The sequence below is a fragment of the Panicum virgatum genome, chromosome 2N, assembly GCF_016808335.1.
Source record: "Panicum virgatum strain AP13 chromosome 2N, P.virgatum_v5, whole genome shotgun sequence".
NCBI lineage: Eukaryota > Viridiplantae > Streptophyta > Magnoliopsida > Poales > Poaceae > Panicum > Panicum virgatum.
In genome coordinates this window covers 39,453,986-39,475,292 of record NC_053146.1, presented here as the reverse complement: position 1 = coordinate 39,475,292, position 21,307 = coordinate 39,453,986, and the positions used below count along the sequence as shown (strand labels likewise).

Below are 21,307 nucleotides of genomic sequence, written 5' to 3'. Positions count from 1 at the left end.
CAAATCGAACGTCATAAAGTATATGCTGTCGGCTCCAGTTCTGAAAGGCCGGCTCGGGAAGTGGATGTTTGCATTATCAGAGTTCGATATCCGATATCAGCCTGCGAAGGCAGTCAAAGGACAGGCACTGGCGGATCTTGTGGCAGACAGGGTCAGCACCGATATAGCTGCACTGTTTATACGTGCCTGGGCCATGTTTTTTACGGATCGGCATGTGATGATGGATGCGGCGTGGGAATTCTGTTGGTATTACCGCAAGGGTGAATTATTCTTTTTCCATCAGAATGACTGCTCCATGCACCAATAATTTAGTAGAATATGAAGCTGTGCGCAGAGGGATGGAATTACTCTTGGAAGCTGGTGCAGAGGCAGTGGAAATATTTGGGGATTCGAAATTGGTGATTTCTCAGCTCATGGAAGAATATAAATGTGAGAGCGAGGCTCTTTTCCCAATATGGATGCAATGCTGTGAGTTGATGTCACAATTCAGGTACATTAATTTCCACTGGATATGTAGAACTCTGAACAATGAAGCCAATGATTTGGCACAGATGGCTTCTGGTTACAAGGAAACAGCCGATGGAGTCGATGTAGAGGTTCAGTTTCTAGAACCCGGAGACTGGAGAGCCGATATCTTCAATTATTTGAAGGATTCGGCTCGGGGGGCACCCAGAAGGATAAGACTCAAGTCCATGAAGTATGTTCTGATTGGGGATGACATGTTCTACAGGACTTTGGAAGGGCTGCTGCTTAAATGTCTGGGACCTGCAGAGTCGAATCGGCTTTTGCATGAGATTCATGAAGGAGTCTGTGGCACTCATCAATCAGCTCATAAGATGAAATGGCTGATTAGGCGATCGGGATATTACTGGCCTACCATGCTTGAAGATTGCTTCAAATATTACAAGGGATGTTAGGCATGTCAGAGATTCGGCAAGATTCAGATAGTGCCGGCGTCAGTAATGAATCCTATTATTAAGCTGTGTCCGTTCAGGGGTTGGGCCATGGATATGATTGGCCAGATTAACCCGCCGTCTAGCAAAGGTCACCAATGGGTTTTAGCTGTCACGGATTATTTCACAAAATGGGTGGAAGCGGTACCCATGAGATCGGTAGCATCAAAAGATGTGATCAGTTTCGTCAAAGAGCACATTATTCATAGGTTTGGGATCCCTCAGACCATCACGACCGATGGAGGATCAGTCTTTATATCGGAGGAATTTAGGAAATTCGCTGATGATATGGGGATTAAGCTGATCAGATCATCTCCATATTATGCCCAGGCTAATGGACATGCTGAAGCATCCAACCAAAGCCTTATCAAGCTGATCAAGAGAAAGATCAATGAATATCCTAGGCGCTGGCATGAGGTGTTGTCAGAAGCTTTGTGGGCATATCGTATCTCATGTCATGGATCCATCAAGACGTCACCGTACCACTTGGTCTACGGCCAAGATGCTCTGTTACCATGGGAGATTACGGCCGGATCAAGGCGTGTTCAGTTTCAGAATGATCTATCGGCTGAAGAGTATGCAGCCTTGATGAGCGACAACATCGAAGATCTTACAGAGCTGAGCCTTTGGTCACTGGAGAAGATTAAGGAAAGCAAGGCTAAATTTGCTCGTGCATACAACAAAAAGGTCAGGCCGAAAGAATTCCAGGTTGGAGACCTAGTCTGGGAGGCAGTGTTACCATTGGGAAGCAAAGATAGAAAATATGGCAAGTGGTCTCCAACTTGGCACGGGCCGTACAAGGTTGATCAGGTTTTGCCTGAAAATGCCTACATGCTTGAGGAGTTGGATGGTGTCAAGTTTCCTATGGCTGTCAATGGTCAACACCTTAAGAAATATTGCCCGAGCATGTGGGAGGGCGAATGACAAAAGCCGATGAAATCCATCCGGTTGTATCATGAGAGGCCAACATGTTGAGTTGGCCAGTAAAAAAAAAGAGAAAAGGCCAACACGTTGAGTTGGCCAGTAAAAATAAAATAAAATCATGAGAGGCCAACACGTTGAGTTGGCCAGTAAAAAAGAAAAGAGATAATATATGAGGAGCGAGACAACCGATGTGTGACCATCGACTTAAGATGTTTTAAACAGTTACAAGTTCCTGGTTAACAGGCAATACTAAATGTTTCTTGAGCCTATGTATTAGTTCAGGAATTCTTCAATGACATGGATGGCTTATGTACGGATGGCGTCTGCTCGTGCTATGATTGCTTCGTCATCCTTGTCATCGCCTGTTACTATCTGCTGACTCAAGGTGCTTATCTCTGCAAACTCTGCTTGTATCTGCTCGACTATTTCCTGGGTTTCTTGTTTGGAGTTTGCAATAGAAGCTTCCTCGGCCTAGATGAGCTTCTTGGTGGTGCGGACCTTTTCTTCGAGTTCTGCCAATTCTTTCTTCAGGAGGTCGAGTCGGTTCATGTTGGCAGACACGTCAGCTTTGACAACTAGAGTTGCCTTTTTCTGGTTGAGGGCCTTGCATTTTTGAGCAATGTCAACTTTCAGAGAAGCTTGAGAATGATGTGCTTCTATTCTTTGTTGTGCTCTATTCACTTCTATCCGGAAGAATGGAAGATTGCTGGCTGGCCAGAGCTTGATTTGTAATGGCTCCGGGAGTTGGGATTCTATTTGCTCGAAGATGTTCTTTATTTCACTGGAATCACCGACTAGAGCAGTAATTGGAGCAGAGAGCAGACGCTTGATATTCTAAAGCTGATTTGTAATTGTAATCGGCTGCTGTGGTGACTGCACCTCTGCATTCGGTGCATTCAGTCCCATTGATGCGGGGTGAAAGGAGAGCATGTCTGAAATATTGAAGCCCTGCCGATATGATAAAGATTAGTTGAGCAAAGTACATTAATGGAGTGATCAGCTGATTTAAATCGGCTCGTAGAGTTACCTGTTCTGAACAAGGAGTGATGATCGGTTCAAGTGTGGCCGATCCAGTTGGATTAGAGGTGACAACATGGGCTTCGATTATGTCAGCCTGTTCATCATGCACATCCGTCAGAGCATTGGGAGTTTCAGTTGCTCCAGTATCAGCTTCGTGAATGATGGCTTCGTGTTGTACTGAGCTACTAGTATTAAGGTTGTCTTCAGTTGCGTTCTGGAAATAAAATTACAATCAACCAGAGTATATATGTATGCAATAAGGGAGAGGTTTTGGTAAGATGGATTACCTGGTTGGTGTTAGACTCTGATGGACTCGGGGAAGCTTGTGTTGATTTCTTGATGACTCGCCTCGTGATCATCTTCCTTTTCTTAGTTGGCACCGGGGGGCAGCACTTACCGAAGTTTGTCTTCGTTTAGAAGCCGACTGGAGTAAGTCTGGCTGAACAGCCATTATTACTTTCTTCATTGATGGTGATCCCTTGCAAAAGAGGACATCAGGAGCAGTTGGAAGAAAGTGGAATGGTTCCCCGTTACTGGTCACAGGTGCTGGACCATCTTGTTGCTGTAAGAGAGGTGAGCAAGGATTAGACAAGTAAAAGGATAGAGGACTCAGAAGGGATAAAGTGCATAGATTCAGTACCTCTTCCTTGGGGGCTACATACTCAGGATCAATTTGCTGCAGTCGAGGACCTAAAGCTTTTATGAAGATATGAGTTTTCCACATTCCCCACCATGTGCAGAAGTCGATTGATGAGGAAGTGAAGGACAGATCGGCTGGTATCAGAATGTGAAGGTTGTCAAACAAGCTGTAGCATCTTGAACTGGTGAGGCCGTCAGGCAGATCGGCTCTACTCTCCACCAAGTGGTGAATATGGAAGTGGGGAGAGACTTGTCCTAAGCCAAATTGCCGAGCTGCTACGACTGGTTGATAGGTTTCATAGTCTGGTTTGATAATTCTATTGGAAGTACTCATACCAACAGGAAGGAAGCCAGGTCGAATCATCAGGGAGTATAGATGCCGAGTGCTGTTGTCATCGGCAAAACTATCCAGTCTGAAGGCAGTTGGGTTCTCAAAAGCTTCAGATTCAGTGAATGGGAAATAAAGGGGATTCTCTAAGCCTTTATAGAAAACTCTGAACCAGTTTGCTGCGTCTGTTGGATTCAGTTTGCTGCCAGGAAGGCTGAATAAGGCTTGGCCATAGCTAGTGCATCTAATTGGCTTGCCGTTTTCGACGGGAAAGGAGTTCTTGGTTAGGCTTTGAAGGTTTGAGATCTGATGCTGAAAGTAAAGTTGTGCCCATAACTGAATGAACCACCAAGGGCCTCCAGTTCTGAGTTTCCTTTGGTTGAGTAAATTGGTTGTCATCAGGTGGAGACATTTGTATGTTTCTCCAAGGAAAAGTTTGCCTAGGCCGGTGCGATTGCCATGAGCCAGGTGATAGGCCAAAGGGAGGTAATTCTTAGTTGGAGCTAAAGAAGGACCACAGAAGACGAAATGTTCTAACCAAAGATTTAAGAAGGCTGTGTGTTCCTTTTCAGTCACTGGACCTTTTGTTTTCATGTGCTGGTTCATGTAAGTGCCCCAGTTTGTGCAATTTGCCTTGGATGAAAGTTTAAAGGGGACTTCTGCCTTTTTATGGGCAGCTGGATTAGGAGATCCAATGTCTAGGCCAGTGATCATGGTGACATCTAGCAGAGTAGGGGTCATGGGACTGCGGCCAAAGAAGAAACAGTTCAGGGCATCAGACCAAAAATAGCCGATGGTTTTCAGAAGATTTTCATCTTTGTCAAGTGGTGATAATGATAAGCTAAGTGCATCGGCTATGTTCAATTCCTGCCACAAGGGCATATATGCTTTTGCTACTCTGCTGTACCATGTAATCCAGCTCTCAGGGGGGTTAGGCCAGGCTCTTAAGCAGTCGGCCCAGAGGTTCAAATCAATGTTTTGACTTACGAAAGGGATCCTATTTGCTTCACAAGAGATCAAATCTATGGGATATTCGTAAGCTCGTGGGCCAAGACAGAAAGATTTTGGATTGGAAAGATGTGGTAGAAGGATGTCTGACACCTGAGGTTCAGAGATTCAGAAATTTACATATGGTGTCATGTTTCACAGTTTAATTTGTTTAGAGGCTTAATAAGCTGAAGAAAGTTAAAAGGATTGGGCTGGATGTTACCTTCAGGCCGCATATTGCCGCATTATCGATTGCAGAGTTTGTTGTCTGAGCTGCAGAGTCTGCCATGGTTCAGATCCGTTGACTTAGGGTTTGGTTGCTGTGGGCTCTGATTCGAATTCCGGATGCTTAGAGAGTTCTTGCTCGAATTTGTAGGGCAGGATTTTCGAATTACGCTCGGATTTGGAAGTTTATTTCGAGTTGGGTTCGAAGTGGAAGTGATGTTCTACTCTTATGCGGGTTGCTTCCAGTTTGAATTTCGTCGGCTCTTAGATATTAATGGAAGCCAGATGCGTTGCCATCGGCTTTTTGGGGGATAATCCAAACACATAGAATTGAAAGACAATGAGCTTCATTAAAAGATGATTTTTTTACAGAGGAAAGCCGATTTGACAAAGGAATAATCCTTCAGCTTTACAATCCTACTCCTACAGTACTACGTCTACTGCTCGTAGGTACTTAGTACCTACGGCGTTTGGGGCTCCGGGCCGGCGCATCTCCGCCGTCGCTGCTGTCGTCGTCGTCGTCGAAGGCGCTGCTACCGCCCTCGGACTCGAAGTAGCTGCTCCGACCGCCGCCGTCGCCGCTCTCTTCCTCGCTGTTCTCCTCGGAGGACCCGAGGAATCGGAAGGGATTCCCTCCCATTGGGTCATCGCCGGAGGAGGAGTCGATTTCCTCTTCTGAGGAGGAATCGACTCCGTCCCAGGAGAACTTGTCGTCGCTGTTGCTCTCCAGTTCTACAGAGGAACTGGAGGTCTTCCCCCTCGGTCTCGGGCTCGTCCTCCTCGGAGACGGTCCCAAAGTCGAACTCCTCTGCATCCCAATGCAGAGGAGTGAGCGCCTCGTACGCCGCTATCGGATCGTACTCCGATGTCGGCTCTCGGCTCTCGGGGATAGAGTCAAGGGAGGAGGCAGAGAGGGTTGAAGAAGAAGAGGAGGAAGAGTCATCATTGGAGTTGGAGCCAGAGGAGGAAGAGATCACCATGGCTACAGGAGATTGTGGTTTTTTCTGTGCTACTTGGCTTTGGGAGGAAGATGAGCTAGCTATGAAGAGAGCCGATTCGGGATGAGATTAAATAGTAAAAAGATGGAAGATGGATCGGTAGTTTCACGTTCTACGAGGAACCAGTTGCAGAGACGTTGCGTCTTCCTTGGTGGTTGCCGTGTGTTTTAATGAGCATTAACGGGTAGATGAAGCAACGGAGTGGTTTTGGAATTATCATTGCCAAAACCAGGGGGGCATGTGTTATCGCCATAAATTAATAAGGTTAATTAATGGGCCGCGAGTGAGTTGGGCTTAATGAAGAGATTGAAGAAGGCTTACGAATCGGCTCCTGCGTGAGCATTTGGGCCCTATGGGCCATGTATCTTTAGATTCAGTTTAGATTGAGTTAGAGATAGAGTCCGATATGGACACATTAGTTTAGATTGTTTCCCAAGTCTCCGGACTATAAATATGTACCCTATGATATTCGTAAAGAAGAGAACGTCATCATGTTTTGCAACAACACCTTGGCGCAACGCCGCCCCTAATTCTAGGGTTTCATCCAAGTAAGCGCCATGCTGCCCTGATCGTTTTCTTGCGATCAGGGCAGCATTATTCTTGCCTTTATCTTGGTATTACTCGTACTGAAGCATTTTTGATGGCAAGTAGTGCTAGATATCTTGATGTTCGTAGCATGTCTATTAGTAGATCTATCATGCTCTTATTGTTTACCATCTACGAATATCATGTTTTCTCTATGTGTTCATGCTTGATCTTAAGCTAGTTCTCATCGTAGAGGATTAGTTGCATAGAGTTAACACATTGCTCTTTTTTATCTAGTAGATCCAATCTGTTACGGTTTGTTCTTATTTTATAAGAATTAGCTCAATATCTGTTAGGTTAGGCCCTGCAAACGGATTGGATGTTCCGGCGATGTAATAGATGCTTTATCTTAGCCTTGATAGGGATTGTTCCGGGAATCGGCTCTTGCTAGTTCTTAGGCCTCTGTTTTTTATTATGGTTTAGTTATCTGTTGTGTTTGCTAGGCCTAGTTACGTGTAGGATGTTCCGATCTAGCGGTGAAGCTTTTACTGTCGTGGGTCGGATTAGCTAGGTTTAATTGAAGCATGTTTTCCATAATTATTCGCTTTATTCGTCGATATCCGGATAAATGCAGATCCAATCTGACACCGGGACTCGATCGGCTCTTTGAAAGCCGATGCAAGAGTCGTCCCGGGGAGCCGACCACAGCTCGGACTAATGTTTACACGTGTTTGTGCATGCAGGCAAATCGTTTAAAGCACGTTCACACCTTCCTGATCGGGTATAGGTCAGGTGGCACGCCTTACATTCTCCGGAATCTTCGGCGTGTGCCGGATTGTGGGCCGTTATCCGAGGAAGCAGTGCCTGCCAGCACCCTAGCGACCTCCCGGCTCTTCGTGTTGCCTGTCGCTACTCGCCGGTGGGTTTTGACCGACAACAGGCTTCAATGTTTGGATATGTTGCACCTTGCACTACCTCATTCCCTCTGTACTCCCACTCCAGATTTCGTACGTCTTCTGCGACATGACTGCCAAAACCATGCTCCTTCCACTCTTTTGGCAATGAGTACTGCTCGTCATCAGATGAGCCCTCATATTCTTCCATCTCTATTGCGGTTTGGTCTTCTGCCTCTATCTCGTCCACAATGCTATGTATCCTCTCTTTCTTATCAGCAAGGCCCTGTGGTCCCATGTTTTGGTTCTCTATCTCTTCTGACTTATCTTGCTCAACATAGTTGGTCTCTCTTCGATTACTCGGAGTTGCTTGATCTGCACCATGTTGGATTTCATTTTGTGTCTTCTCCCGGATTTGAACAAGAATGGCCAGAGGCCACCCACGCTCTAGAGCTGCTTGCATGTACTTCTGCCAGTCATCAGTGCTGTGTATCATCATTAATTCCAATAAATCACTTTCTACCTCCCAATTAACAAGAGACTGGACGGTCATCACATGTGTCAACGGATAAACACGGAACCCACGCTGCAGCCACTTACTTATGGAACCAAAACTCTTTTCTAGAGGTTTATCTATGGCGCTAGATGTGCACTTAAATGCAGAAAGGTCTACTCCATTTGGCCCATACAAAACATTGTAGTCACCATAAAATACTTGAAACTACATCTTGCTCGACATATCTATATATCACAGAATACTTATCAAGTTATACTCTTTACTTCACTACCTTATTCAATAATCCGTAAAAACTAAGTATGGAATTCAACTACAATATATAAGTATTCATAACTACGTGATGACACTCAAATTCTATACAGCATATGCCAAATTCTATTCTAAATCGTAATTAATTTATAAACACGTCTCTAATACTACTGCAATTGTAATAATAAATGCGTAGTACTAATTTTCTAAACTAATTTACTACTACGTAACTAAAGTATCATTAAACTCCTACTTAAATGATTCTACTATAGCACTAATTAAATTAAATTACTCTACAATACCAATGAAAAAATACATAAACTAAATGTACTAACATGCAGATCACAAGTGCGGAATCCGGTAGGGCTTCGCCGCTTCCCTTCTCCTCATCCCTCTTTTTTTTCTAGATTTTTGGTGAAATTTTTGGGCTCAAATGAGGAGGAAATGAGGGTAGAATGCTTATATAGGGGAGCAAGCCCCGGTCGCCCGAGGGGGGCGACAGGCCCCCCCTGTCGCCCGTTGGGGGGGCGACAGCCCCCCCTTCACGCGCGCGCCCCCGGTCAGGGACCTCGTTACAAATTTGAAGAAAAAAAATTATATTTAGGGCTTGTCGTCCCCCATAGGGCGACCGGGGTATATTTTTGAAAATTTTCAAAACAGACATATATTTTTGAAATTTTGATTTTTTAAATATAAAAAAGAAAAAAGCGCCACACGAGCGGGCCATGAACTAAGGAGCCTGTGAATGTCAATGGTCCAATAAGAATATATAGTTTTCATCTAACTTTGTACATGAACATGCAAATGATATTTATGTAATTAAAGTAGCATATGCCAGCATAAAATATTATTTACATGAAAATCGACAATAATTTTTACATCGTGGACAAAATTGTATACAAAATGATATTTTAAAAAAAATTACGAACAAATTAATCTTCAAAGTGATCATAATAGTGCACATGCGAATAAATTTTTCTACACAAAAAGTAAATATGTAAGAATCACGGCCAAATTGTTCTTATTAGAAAAAATTTATCCTACAATGAAAATAACTAATTTATTATTACAAAAATGTTAATATACAAAAGACTCCACATACGAACAAATTATTCAATACAAGGAACAAATGTATTCACATCACGAATAAATTATGTCCACGGCATGAACCAGTTAGCTCAAAAACTAAATAAATCTATTTAATTCAAAAGCTAGTAAAAAATATATACAAAAATAAAACTGCCAGAATAAAAAGGAAAATTGGTAAGAGAAGAGAAATATTAAGGAAAAAAAGAAGAAAATGAATAGACAATAATATCTAGAAAAGGAGTATGAATAAAATAAGATGAAAATAGAAACAAAATTAATTGAAAATAAAAATAAAAATAAAAGAAAAAATAGGGAAAAGAAAAAACATGCACACCTCATTCTTTACTATTGTCATGCATGAGCAGCACTAGCAACAACGAACAACAACCAGCCCGCTTCTCATGGGCCAGCCCACTTGCATGGGCCGAAATCATCCTGGTAGTCTATGCAATTCCCTTCAAGGGAAGGGACGCGATTAGACATCACTTTCAGGTGATGTTACAGCAACCATTAACAATATGATTTAATTTCCAGCGAGGTGTGCGGTAACTTTGGGCCATATATGAGGCCCGTTAGAACGCATGTTACCAGCTAAATAGAAAAAAGACTCTGCATTGCACAAGTAGACAACAATACTGACATCCCACATGCATAAAAATTCAATACTAAAAGTAATTATTAAACTGAGCATTCAGCTTAATTTTGGATTTCACCATTTTTTCCCTATGAAAAGATCTTCAAAACAAGACTACACTTGCCTATGTTTGCTCGATTTTTTAAAAATATTTTTTAATATTAAATAATTAGCTTCTGATCCTAGAACAAATAATTTAACAACATGAACAAATAATTATTTTAATAATAAAATATTAAATATATCAAAAACTAATAATGTACAACGAATAAAATATTAAACCCTAGTTATTAGGACCGGACCAGACCGCCGGTCCGACCGAAAAAACCGTGAACTAGAGACAACGGTCCGGTTCACTTAAAAGACCATCTCTGCAATCGAACTGGTAAAAACCGGTTGAACCGCCTGGTTTTTCAAGAAACCGGTGAACCGGACGGTTCCATGTGAATCGGAGCGTTTTTGATTTGGACCAAAGTTATCCCTCTATTTATTCTGTGTAACCTTATCCATCTAAGGGTATAAATGGAAGAATAATATTGTCTCACATTCAGCATAACGTGGGTGGGGATGTTTCGGTTTTTCATTCTTTCTTGTCACGGCGGCGTATCGCTGGATCTAGACTGGAGGCGAACAGGCTAGCCGCTCCAACTCGTCGCCTCTCCCTAGCTCCCTGTTGCTCTTCGTCGGCTCGTCCGCGGAGCGGCCCCTCCGTCTCTCTGCCTTGATGTCTGGTCGTCCCCTGCAGGCGGCGCTGCAGCTACCTATGTCCGCCAGCATGCATGGCTGTGGGCTTCGCAAGTGCGGCCCTCGTGGCCGGCGATTGGTGGCCGGCCTACCCCTGCAAGTTGTGCCTGCCTGTCTCCTACATCGAGAAGACGAGCTACATAGAGAAGACATGGCTAATGCCTGACGATTAGCAACTCAAAATACAAATAGATTTGTATAGTGTTCATATTGACTGATTTGAAGACTCAAACTTGATTGCAAGTTGCAGCTCACAAATTGTTGTTGGAAATAGCAAATTTGCAGTCACTATGTCAGAGCTCATTAGACTACTGAATACTTGTAATTTTTCATCGTACATGGTTGCTTGCTTCTGCACAAATTCAATTTATATTTATGCTCTATATGTTGAACTTGCAATCCTATATAATTATGTTATCTATGAGCTTATTTTCCTATGATCAACTATGTAGTATTTACTATTAATTACTAGTATATAGTACCGGTTCATAGTATTCATGGCCGGTTCAGTTGAACGGTCCAAAACTTTCGAACCAGCGGTTCAACCGGTTCATAACGGTTGAACCAGTGAACCATTGAACTGTTAATTCTATAGGATAAGTAATAGATAATGAATATTGTGAGAAAAATGAGTCAATATCATCGAACACTATAATCCACAAAAGGAACAAATAATTTGACATCATAAATAATTTTACACGAAGAACAAACACATTCACGACACAAAATATATTACTTTTTAGCAAACAGAATATGGAAAGCTGTTGAATAAGTTAGTATGTAAATAAAGTAAATTATTTCTCACACTAAATAATCAATCACAATACAAACAAATTAGCATAGAACATGATAAAAACTTTCAATTTGAAGTATAAACATCCACATGAGATTTAAAATAAACAAAGAAAGAAATGGAAATAAAATAGAAATATACATCAAATAATTATAAGAAAAGAAAAAAGGTAAAATAGAAAAGATAAGAATAGAAAAGTAAAACTGAAAATAAAAAAGATAAAAAATGAATATTACTAACAAGTAAAACAAACAAAAAACAACCAGCCTAGTTAAGGCAAGAAAAGTAAATAACAAGAAGAGAGAAGGTAATAAATAAATAGAAAATAATAAGTAAACACAAAGAGAGAAGGTAATAAACAAATAAATTAACATACATTGAATTAGAGGGGAAGAAAGGAAAATGGAAGTTGAAAGAAAAAAGAAATAGAAATGAATATAAACACGAATAAAGAGAGAAAAAAAGTAATGGACAAGAAAAAATAAACAAATAAATGGAGAAGAAAAGATAAAGAATAAGAAAAAACAGTACTATTTTTTGCTTTGTCAGGCACAAATAGCACTTAGCTGCTAGAAGAAAAAAAAGATAAAGAAAAAGGAAAAAAAATAGCTCCTGGTGCTCAGTATCGATGGTTATAGGCTAAATTATCTGCTGTTGGCTTAGATAGCTATTGCGCTGCTTGAAAGAGCATCTAGGCCCCTAGTGGGTTTTGGAGCATTGATTGACAACACGATTAAAGGACTAACTTGTTTGCATGAGATTATGAGCAGATATTTAATTAAATAATAGGTACTAAATGAGATAGCTCATGTATTGCAAGCAATTGTGTATGTCTCATTGGCAATCATTGTATGTGACAAGCTAGAATGAGAAAGAAAATTGAGAGAAAATGATTCATGATTGATATAAAGGCTCCAATATCTATGAAGACTTATTCGACTTATAATGGGATTCAAAGTGACAAGTAAAGGTTTTGTGAATGAGATGTGATATGCTTATGTATAGTCTCAAATATAGAAGATCTTGTCACTTGTGATAAATGGTTGTTAACAAAAGAAGCAAGCAAGCAAGGCAAAAGAGAATGAGACATGAGTTGATGCATATATGATGTCTCAAATTGGAAAGCTTGCATATGAAATTGAATTGAGAATTCAAATTGATAAGAAGATTTTCATGCATGACACAAATCAATATGAGTTCAAGATGGACGGCTAGGATAAAGGTAGAGGACCGAGAGGCGTGTTTCAAGAGGCTACGCAAGCGACGGCTTGAGGGAGAGCAAAGAAACCGATACGGGTCAAAGGCCGGAGATCCTAGAGTCATAGAGAGCTCTATGTTGAAGAGTGTCATTATTCAAGTGAAGAAGATGACTTGTGAATGAAGTTAGATTTCTTTCATATGCAAATTGAAGATTCAAAGTCACTAGCTCAAAGCGGGTATGCTCAAAGAATGAAGATGTTGATGCCCTCACAGTATTGATCGAAGAAATGACGGCATGATCATAGTGCGAAGTTCAAGTTGTGATTGTGGTAATTGTATATTTCATTTCTGCACTTGAGTATAGGTATGCCGTACTATTAAGAGGGATCCAACATCAGTAGGTTTAGACAACACCAAAAGTACTCAAAACAGTCCCTAGAGAGTTTAGCCTAATAGGAGAGAGCTAACTGCAAAAATCAGTGAGGGACCGGTCTGACCGGTCTGGGCAGAGAAAACCTCCAACGGCTAGTTTTCAAAAGAGACTGGTCTGAGGAACCGGTCTGACCGGTCCAATACAGATAGGGGCAACGGCTAGTTTTTGAAAGAGGGGTATTTATACCCCATGACTTCACCCATTCGTGGGTGCTGATGCCTTAACTTCTAGAACATATTTGAGTCTTGTGAGCACTTGGAGAGTCCTCCCCAATCTCTTTTTGTGAGAGTTGCTTGATTCAAGTTGAATCCTTGAGTTGGGTTGAGTGAATCCATTCCTATAGAGCCATTTGAGCAAGAAGAGAGAAACATCCAAGCTTTGAGCACTTGAGGTTGCGTCGGCCAACTTGATTGAAGCATTTGTTACTCTTGGAGCATCGCCTCCTAGACGGCTAGGCGTCACCGGCTAGCTCCCAAGCTTGTGGTGAGCAGCGACAAGTTTGTTGCGGCTTCGATTGTGTGCCAAGAGGGCGCATGATCATATAGTGGAGAAGAGAAAATGGCTTGACCTTGCGGTCACTACGAGCTTCCTCAACGGAGAGTAAGATTCACACGTGGGTGCACGGGGTGAATCCGAACTTCGGTCAAATAAACCATCGTGTCTCCTTGCATCATCTTCATTTCGGTTTGTTTTACATTCTTTGCAATTATAGTTTTGAGTTTGAATTGTGCTTCCACTCGATCTACTTGGGTGTGCTCTACTTGTGCGTAGGGACCTGTTTATATTGATAGAAATACTCTGCAAAATACATATCCTAAGTTTCATATAGATTCAAGCTCGAGAGGGGACTCGTTCCTGCTGACTGGGCTGTCTGCCTGCATAGACCGGTCTGACCGGTCCAGGCAGTCCCAGCAGGAATTAAGTGCTAAATTTTAAAGAAAAGTCTATTCACCCCCTCTAGGCTACAACATCGTGTAATCAAGATTCCTTTCACTGCTCCCCCCACCAAAGAAGCTGATTGTCTCTAGCGATCGATTCATCGGTTGTAGCATATACGATATACAGTCTGATTCAGGTGATGCTCATGTAATTGTCGTGCACGTGACATATAGTCACAGAGCCAAGTGGTGACAGGCAAGCACTCGTTGTTAGAAAAATAGCTTTATGTCGTCCTACGAAGCGGCCGTGAGGACACGAGGAGCGAGTAAGACCCAACAACCCATGGACCCACATATAATGCTCTGACGTAAGTGACAGGAAAGGTATATCTCATGTTTAATTTCTACAATAACAAATTAAATTGTGCTGGAAGAGTAAAGCGGCGCCCTATTTCCATTAAGGCAGGGTTTTTATGAAGAACTCTATTATAAGCCCGATAGATGGACGCGCTAGCTATGCCCGGCTGGTAGCCGAGGATACAACGCTGTCTGAGGTCTCACATGACATGTCATCAACAACAAGATTTAATGGACCAGCCACAAACCCTGGCGGTGGTAAATGAGGGATCACCACATCCCCCGACTCCAAGGTCCTCATGGCCTCTTTGATGGACGGCCGCTGCGTCGGTTCGGTGTGCGCGCACCAGAACGCGACCTGTAGCACACGCTCCATCTGACCTTGCTGACCACTCGTGGACTCGTGTCGGAGCCTTGGATCCGCTGCTTCTAGGATCGTACTGCTGCGCTGAATGCTCCATGCCCACTTCAGCAAGGGGGACACAAGGTCTCCAGCAGCAGCAGCAGGGCTTCGGCCAGTCACTGTCTCCAGAAGAACAATGCCGAAGCCGTAGACATCCGACTCCCTGCTCCGCTTCCCGGTGTTCACAAAATCCGGGTCGACGTAGCCTGGCGTTCCAGCCAAGTTGCAGGTCGTTTCCAGCTCCATGGCATGGTCCATCAACCTTGCCAACCCGAAGTCTGCCAATTTAGCTCCATGCCTTGCATCGAGCAGTATGTTAGATGCCGATATGTCACCATGCAAGACGCACTCCGTGCACTCTCCATGAAGATACCGGAGGGCACACCCTAGATCGAGGATAATTTGATACCTATGTAACAATAAGAAAAAAAGCACAGGTAAATAGAAGTACTCGAACAGGATAGGACGACTGGATGGAGAATAAAGGTTTTGTTTTGGTATGAATTTAAAGTAGTATAAAAAAGATGGGGATTTTCTTTTCTTTTTTTTGAGAACAAGATGGGGATTTTCTGATGCATAGCAAAACTACATAAATACCTGCTGGGCCATGACAACCAACTCCTTCCCTTGTGCAAATTTTCATGGAGGCTGCCTTCTGACACAAACTCGTAAACAAGTGAGACGATATCCTTTTCTTCATCAATGCACCAGCCCACTAACTCAACCAGGTGCCTTTGCCTGACTTTAATGATAACCTTCATTTCATCCTCGAACGCCTTCCTCCTTTCAGCAGCAGATTGTCTTACGAGTTTGAAGTTTTTTATGGCGACGAGTCGGCTTGGATTCTTCAGTTGGCCCTTGTAAACGACGGCATAACCCCCTTCCCCGAGCTTATTTTGCACTGTAAAGTTGTTTGTTGCCTTGGACAGCTCACGGTAGCTGAAAGTTCTCGGGACGTTGGCAGGAGCCTCTCCCGAAGCTGGTTCTTGACTCTCACTTCCCCTGTCATCCGTGTCATCCGGAGCTAAACTCTTCTTTCTCTTTCCTGCCCATGGCTTCAACAGACACAACAAGAAACCTCCCAAGGCAGCTACAAGTACCACAACTCCGACTATTGGTCCAGCTATCTTCCATGGGACTTTTGAGAAGAAATTACCTCCACCACGATGTCCATTATCAGATGAAGCTGATGATGGAGGTGGCTGTGTAGGTGAAATCGGCGGTGCAGTTGGAGGGGGCCTATCGATTGTGGAGTTAAATGACCATGCCAGAACCCGGTGCCGCTCGAAGGCGGCGCCAGTAGCCCCTGAGAAGCCGATTGCCACCACGCTCGGTAAGAGCAAGCTCAGGTCAGCACTAGTGCCAACTTTGTAAGTAACGTCGCCAATATGGAGGTCAGCAGCGAGGCTCTTCGTGCTGTTGACGTAGGTGACCTGGCAGGTCATCACGAGACCGGAGGTCAGGTTCTTTCCAGGCACGCTGGTGTTGGTGTACGCCGTTGAGATGATGGAGTTGATGTCAATTCCCATGTGGTTGTCACTGGTTTCGTCATAGTTTGTGTTCAAGAATGTATCGAATTCAACCGCCACGAGCCGATTGTCTCCCATCGCGTAAGTGCTGTTTTTACCCTCGCTGAAGAGGCCGAGGTTGCCACCCCCGCTAACACTAGGGATCCTCGAAAGGTAATGCCCGAGGAAGAAAGCCATACCGTCGCCGGCGGTGTGATTGTTTATGCTGTCCGGCAGGATTTGGATGGAGAACGTGGTGGTGAAACTTGCAAGCTCGCCGGTCACCTCGTCCCAGAGCTGCACAGGCTGAGCGTACGACGCCCGGCCCACGCTGTTGTCCAAGCCTGGGTTCCCGTCACTCTTTGTCAGCTCGATCACCTGGGACTGGAGGTTGTAGTGTGTATCGCCATCGAAGCTGAAGTTTGCAGCGTTAAAGCCACCCGGTTGGGAGAAATCAAAGTTGAAGGAAAGTGAGGTAGAAAGAGGCAAGAACAGTGCCGACGACAGGAGCATGTAGCAAACCCAAAAAGACAGCATAAAAATAAGACAGAGAGAGTCGACTGCAAACATTGTTGGGAGGAATTGCTATGTGTGTTTTGGAGCTGAATAACACGTCCATGAGCTATATATATACAAGAAATGAAGTTACACCGTGATTTAATGTTATTTTAGTTAGTCAGCTAGACTGTGTCTAGCAAATAATAGGCATCATCTGCAGTTCTGCCTTGGTAACTCAAACTACTTTGCTATTTTTTTCGTTTTTTATATGTTTTCTCCTCTCTTTTTTAACCGAAGAAATATGCCAGCGAAGCTAAATACGATGGATACATGTCGCCAACAATTTTCCAGCAACGGATTTGTCATTTTTTTTGTAAGAAACCAGCCAATCAATTGGAGCTACTTAGGCTAAATTAAGACAAGATGCCAAGTCGCCAACACATATATCCATTTGCTACCTTCCAAGTTAATATAATCTTTCCTGATTTTACTAGGAGATGATGATCGAAGGAGTTATAATCCATATCAAAGGAAGCTAAAATTTGTACATCCTGTGGTCAGACCATTTGCATCCAATCGTACTCCTTCACAGCTTAGCTTCGATGTCTCCGGTGATAGATTTGGATTTTGGACAAGTTGAAAGCATCGCCACTCCCTCCCAATTTTGCATTGGCACTACGGAACAAAATTCCCCCGGAGATATCGCAGCGTTCGGCCTGAACCTCATGGTTTGAGTGGACGAGGGGTGGCGGACGTTTTCTCCTTCAGCATCTCCAAGGTGCTGTTTGGTTGAGCCCCGCAAGCAGTAACGGTAATGAAATTAGCAGTGAAGAGCTGAAAGGATCGACTCCCGAGAAGGGGAAGTTGAATTGGGATTTTTTCGAATTTCTATCGAGTCCTTAATCTGGACTAGTGTTGCCCAATCTACAAAGGTTGATCCTATCAACTAGAGCACACTAGCATCATCATTCTAGGTAGGATAACACACTAACATGTTCATTTTTCTTAGGATTAATCACACTAATAATTGTGCAACCTAGTCAATAGAAACAAACTAGCATGATAAACTTCTAGACAAAAGCAACCAAGCAAGAGTTTAAACAAGCACAAGATATAAGAAATGCTAGTAAAGTAAATAAGAGGGACACGGGACAACCGGATTTTTTCCCGTGGTATCGAGGAGTTGACGCTCCCCTTAATCCACGTTGGAGCACCCACTAAGGGTATCGCTCCTTGCATCACCAAGAAGCAAGTCTTGACTAAGAATGCTCTTTCTCCATCTCCAGAATGGCTAGTTTCACATCATATACAATCTCCTTTTTTGGGGGCTCCCACAATCTCCAAGAGCTCACCAAGAACCTCCCGATCACCAAGATCGTCTAGGTGCCGTCAAACACCAAGAGTAACAAGCTCTCAAGGCTTCACTTGACCCTCACTGAGATGGCCCTAAGCACTAGCAGACTTGCTACTCAAGGAATGGTTGAATTCTTCAAGTTTGGATCACTTGCAAGCACTAGATTTTCATTCAATGGCTCCAAACACTTCTCTTCTCTTCTCTAGGGTGGCCTCAGGTATTCAATGCGTCAAAGACATCATAAATGAGTCAGGGGGTCGACTTATATAGAGTGGAGAAGCACCCCTAGACGTTGGGAACAAACTGCCCAAAAAGTCGCATATGTAGCACCGGTGTAACCAGTCACTCTGAATCCAAATAGTAGCCATTGACAATCTGACACAGTGCCAGTATGACAGAATTGCACCGGTGCTTGCTCCTGTGAGGCACCGGTGTAACCGGTGCTGAAGAGTATTTGAGCTTCAGTCAAACAGAGCCTATCATCATTACTATAGTGAATACACCAGTGCTTCCATTTCATTCCACCGGTGCAACCGGTGCTGAAGAAAACTTTTCACACCAAAATACATGCTCTCTGAAGGATGCCATGGTGATTAGACCGGTGCTAGTTCATATGGCACCTGTGTAACCAGTGATACTGTGTTTTCCTTCACTCGACTCCAGCAGCACTGTTCGGATGAAACGGAGCTCAAGCACCGGTGTAACCGGTGCAACTGATTTTCTCTGATCTCAACTGAGTTGATTTGGAATTGTTTCTATCTTCGAGCTTTTATTCTTCCAAGTGTTTTCTTGAGTTCTTTTGAGCTGTCTTGGACTGAGTCGAGCAAGTGTGCATCGTTTCTAAGGCCAAATTGATTCGAGTCAAGCTACTAACCCGAGAACCCCTCTTAATAGTACGATCACAAACTAAAATATATAAAACTCAAACTACAACAAGTGTTCTTCATCTTCTTGTGACACTTGAATCTAGAATGGTCCTTTCCTTGAAAATTGAGTTCGTGAAAGTTTGATCATGAATTTTGAGGGGCCTCCTTTCACATTTCATATGAGACTTAACTTGTAAATAATATTTTCTTCAAAATACACGTTAGTCGCATACGGTTGTCATTAATCACCGAAACTTACCGATTGTATCTATGGGCCTAGACGCGCTTCAATCTCCCCCTTTTTGGTGATTGATGACAACACAAAGTAGAGATAGCATAATATGAAATTGAAAGCACTACAACACATGCAAGGTACAAGATAAAGAAGAAACTAAACAAGCATGTATTAACTGAAATGAAACACATGTAGGGACATGTCAACACAAGATCAAGCACAATATCCAAATAACATGTCCATACACAAAAGCCATGAAGTCCAAAACACAAACGTACTACTGCCAAGCTCCCCCTATTTCTACTCCCCCTATCTATCTCCCCCTTTGGCACCAATGCACCAAAAAGGAATGCAAAGCTACTCCTAGGGTGGGGAAGTCGGAGTCGTCTGGTTGGGTGCGGCGATGAAGCGGTCGGGGTCGTCGTCAGAGTCGTCGGTGGAGGCGGTAGGCGTGACGGGAGAAGTCGTCGGAGCAGTAGAAGTTGGCTGAGCTGAAGACGTGACTTCCTCCGTGACGACACTCGTGGCCTCCATCAAAGGTGCTGACGAGACGGGAACAGAGTCCACCGAGGAAGGACGAACAGCTGTCGGACTGATCGGCTCGAACGTGAGTATAGTGACTAGCAGAGACTGAGCAGACGGGTGTTGTAGGTCGTGAAGGAACTGCTGCTGTGACTGAAAGAGAGCCCGCTGCTCCTCGGTCATCCCAAACTGCTGTGCTGGAGCTGGAGCTGGAGAAGGCATCGCAAACACCCCGGTCTGAAGTAGTGGAGACATCGGGTACGAGGCTAGGGGTGTCTGCACAAACCCGCCGATCGGAGGAGAAGGACCAGAAGGGTCATACTGGAGCTGCTGAGAAGTGGGAAACTGGGGCTCCGACAGACCCTGGTGGCGGTAGAGGGTCCCAAAACAGCCTGAAAAGAACGTGAACATCTGCTGATGCTGCTGGGACTGAATAAGGAGTTGCTGCCTCATGGTCTCCTGCTGTTGCCTCATCTCCTGGAAGAGGAGTGTCTAAGCCTCCGCCTGGTGAGCCTGCTCAGCTAGTAACCGGTTCTGCATCTCTCTCTATGAGCGCTGCTCCTCTGCAAGTGTCTGGAGAATAGCTGCAAGAGAGTCGGGCTGAGACACCTGTGCGGCTATAACTGGTGGTGGCACTGAAGCCGGACCACGTGAAGAACCTGCCTCGTCGTCGTGAGCGCCTCAGGGGACGGAGATGGTCGGAATGTAATCCTCGCCGTCCTTCAAATCTTCTGTATCCTCAGCAAAGAACCCTGGCAACTGTGCCTCTGCCTCGTCTAAAGCAGCTTCCTCTGCGGCCCTATCCTAATCTCGAACTCCGCCCTCGGCCAACGCACGCTCGTCAAGAGTCCTTTGTGCTAGGCGCTGGCCCCTTGGGCCACATCTGCCGTCTCGAGGTGCATGAGGTGAGTACTCCTTGAAGCTCAACCTTGAGTGTTGTAGCTCATCAATATGGGCGTTCTGCTCGAGCTGAGCCAGGATCCAGCTGATCCAGTGCGCGGACGGCTGTTGATGGTGAGCTGTCATCCCGTCAAAGATCACCTCCTAACTCACAGATACAAAGATCTACTATATCGAACTGTCTGCCAGTCAAGATGTGAACCAGAAGCCACTGCTGCAATGCTGTGAGTCCCTCATTGTACCCCTGCCTATAGAGCAGACTCTGCCGAAGAGCTAGGTGAATAGTCTTGATAAGCAGCGCGAGTTTGTCTGGGTTCCTCGGTGTCCCGGGCAGAAACAGCTGAATGAACAGAATGCTGGCCTCCTCATCTGGAGGTGGGTACGGCTGGTGAGGGTGATGGGTGTCGGTGTTTACCGCCAAGTCTGCTCAGAGATGTCCTTAGCAGTAGGGTTTGTAGGTAGGGATCGACGGCTCTAGAACTCGATGGTGCAAGGAACACAAAGATTTAGATAGGTTCGGGCCGCGAGTTGCGTAATACCCTACGTCCTTTGTGGTGGTTTGTATTGCCTTAGGTTTTGATGTGTTTTGAGGGGGTACCTGCCCGCCCTTATATATCCGGGGGGACATGTTTACA

At 44.1% G+C, this 21,307-nt stretch overlaps 2 protein-coding genes across 2 annotated transcripts; both read right to left on the bottom strand.

Moving 5' to 3' along the window:
• Nucleotides 1-14,543: 14,543 nt before the first annotated feature.
• LOC120662598 (L-type lectin-domain containing receptor kinase IX.1-like) lies at nucleotides 14,544-16,810 on the bottom strand. The gene is made up of 2 exons (XM_039941714.1): nucleotides 15,387-16,810; nucleotides 14,544-15,198 (listed from the first exon to the last, which is right to left on the bottom strand). The coding sequence occupies exons 1-2, from the start codon at nucleotides 16,808-16,810 to the stop codon at nucleotides 14,544-14,546; spliced, it is 2,079 nt and encodes a 692-aa protein (XP_039797648.1).
• Nucleotides 16,811-19,613: 2,803 nt separating this feature from the next.
• Nucleotides 19,614-20,246, bottom strand: LOC120662597 (mucin-7-like). Its single transcript, XM_039941713.1, has one exon. The coding sequence runs from the start codon at nucleotides 20,244-20,246 to the stop codon at nucleotides 19,614-19,616; it is 633 nt and encodes a 210-aa protein (XP_039797647.1).
• Nucleotides 20,247-21,307: the final 1,061 nt, after the last annotated feature.

Coding starts and splice junctions, on each gene's coding strand:
- LOC120662597 (XM_039941713.1), bottom strand. CDS start 20,246: ATGAGGCAACAGCAGGAGACCATGAGGCAGCAACTCCTTATTCAGTCC.
- LOC120662598 (XM_039941714.1), bottom strand. CDS start 16,810: ATGCTCCTGTCGTCGGCACTGTTCTTGCCTCTTTCTACCTCACTTTCC. Junction 15,199..15,386: donor TGGTTGTCATGGCCCAGCAG/GTATTTATGTAG, acceptor ATTGTTACATAG/GTATCAAATTATCCTCGATC.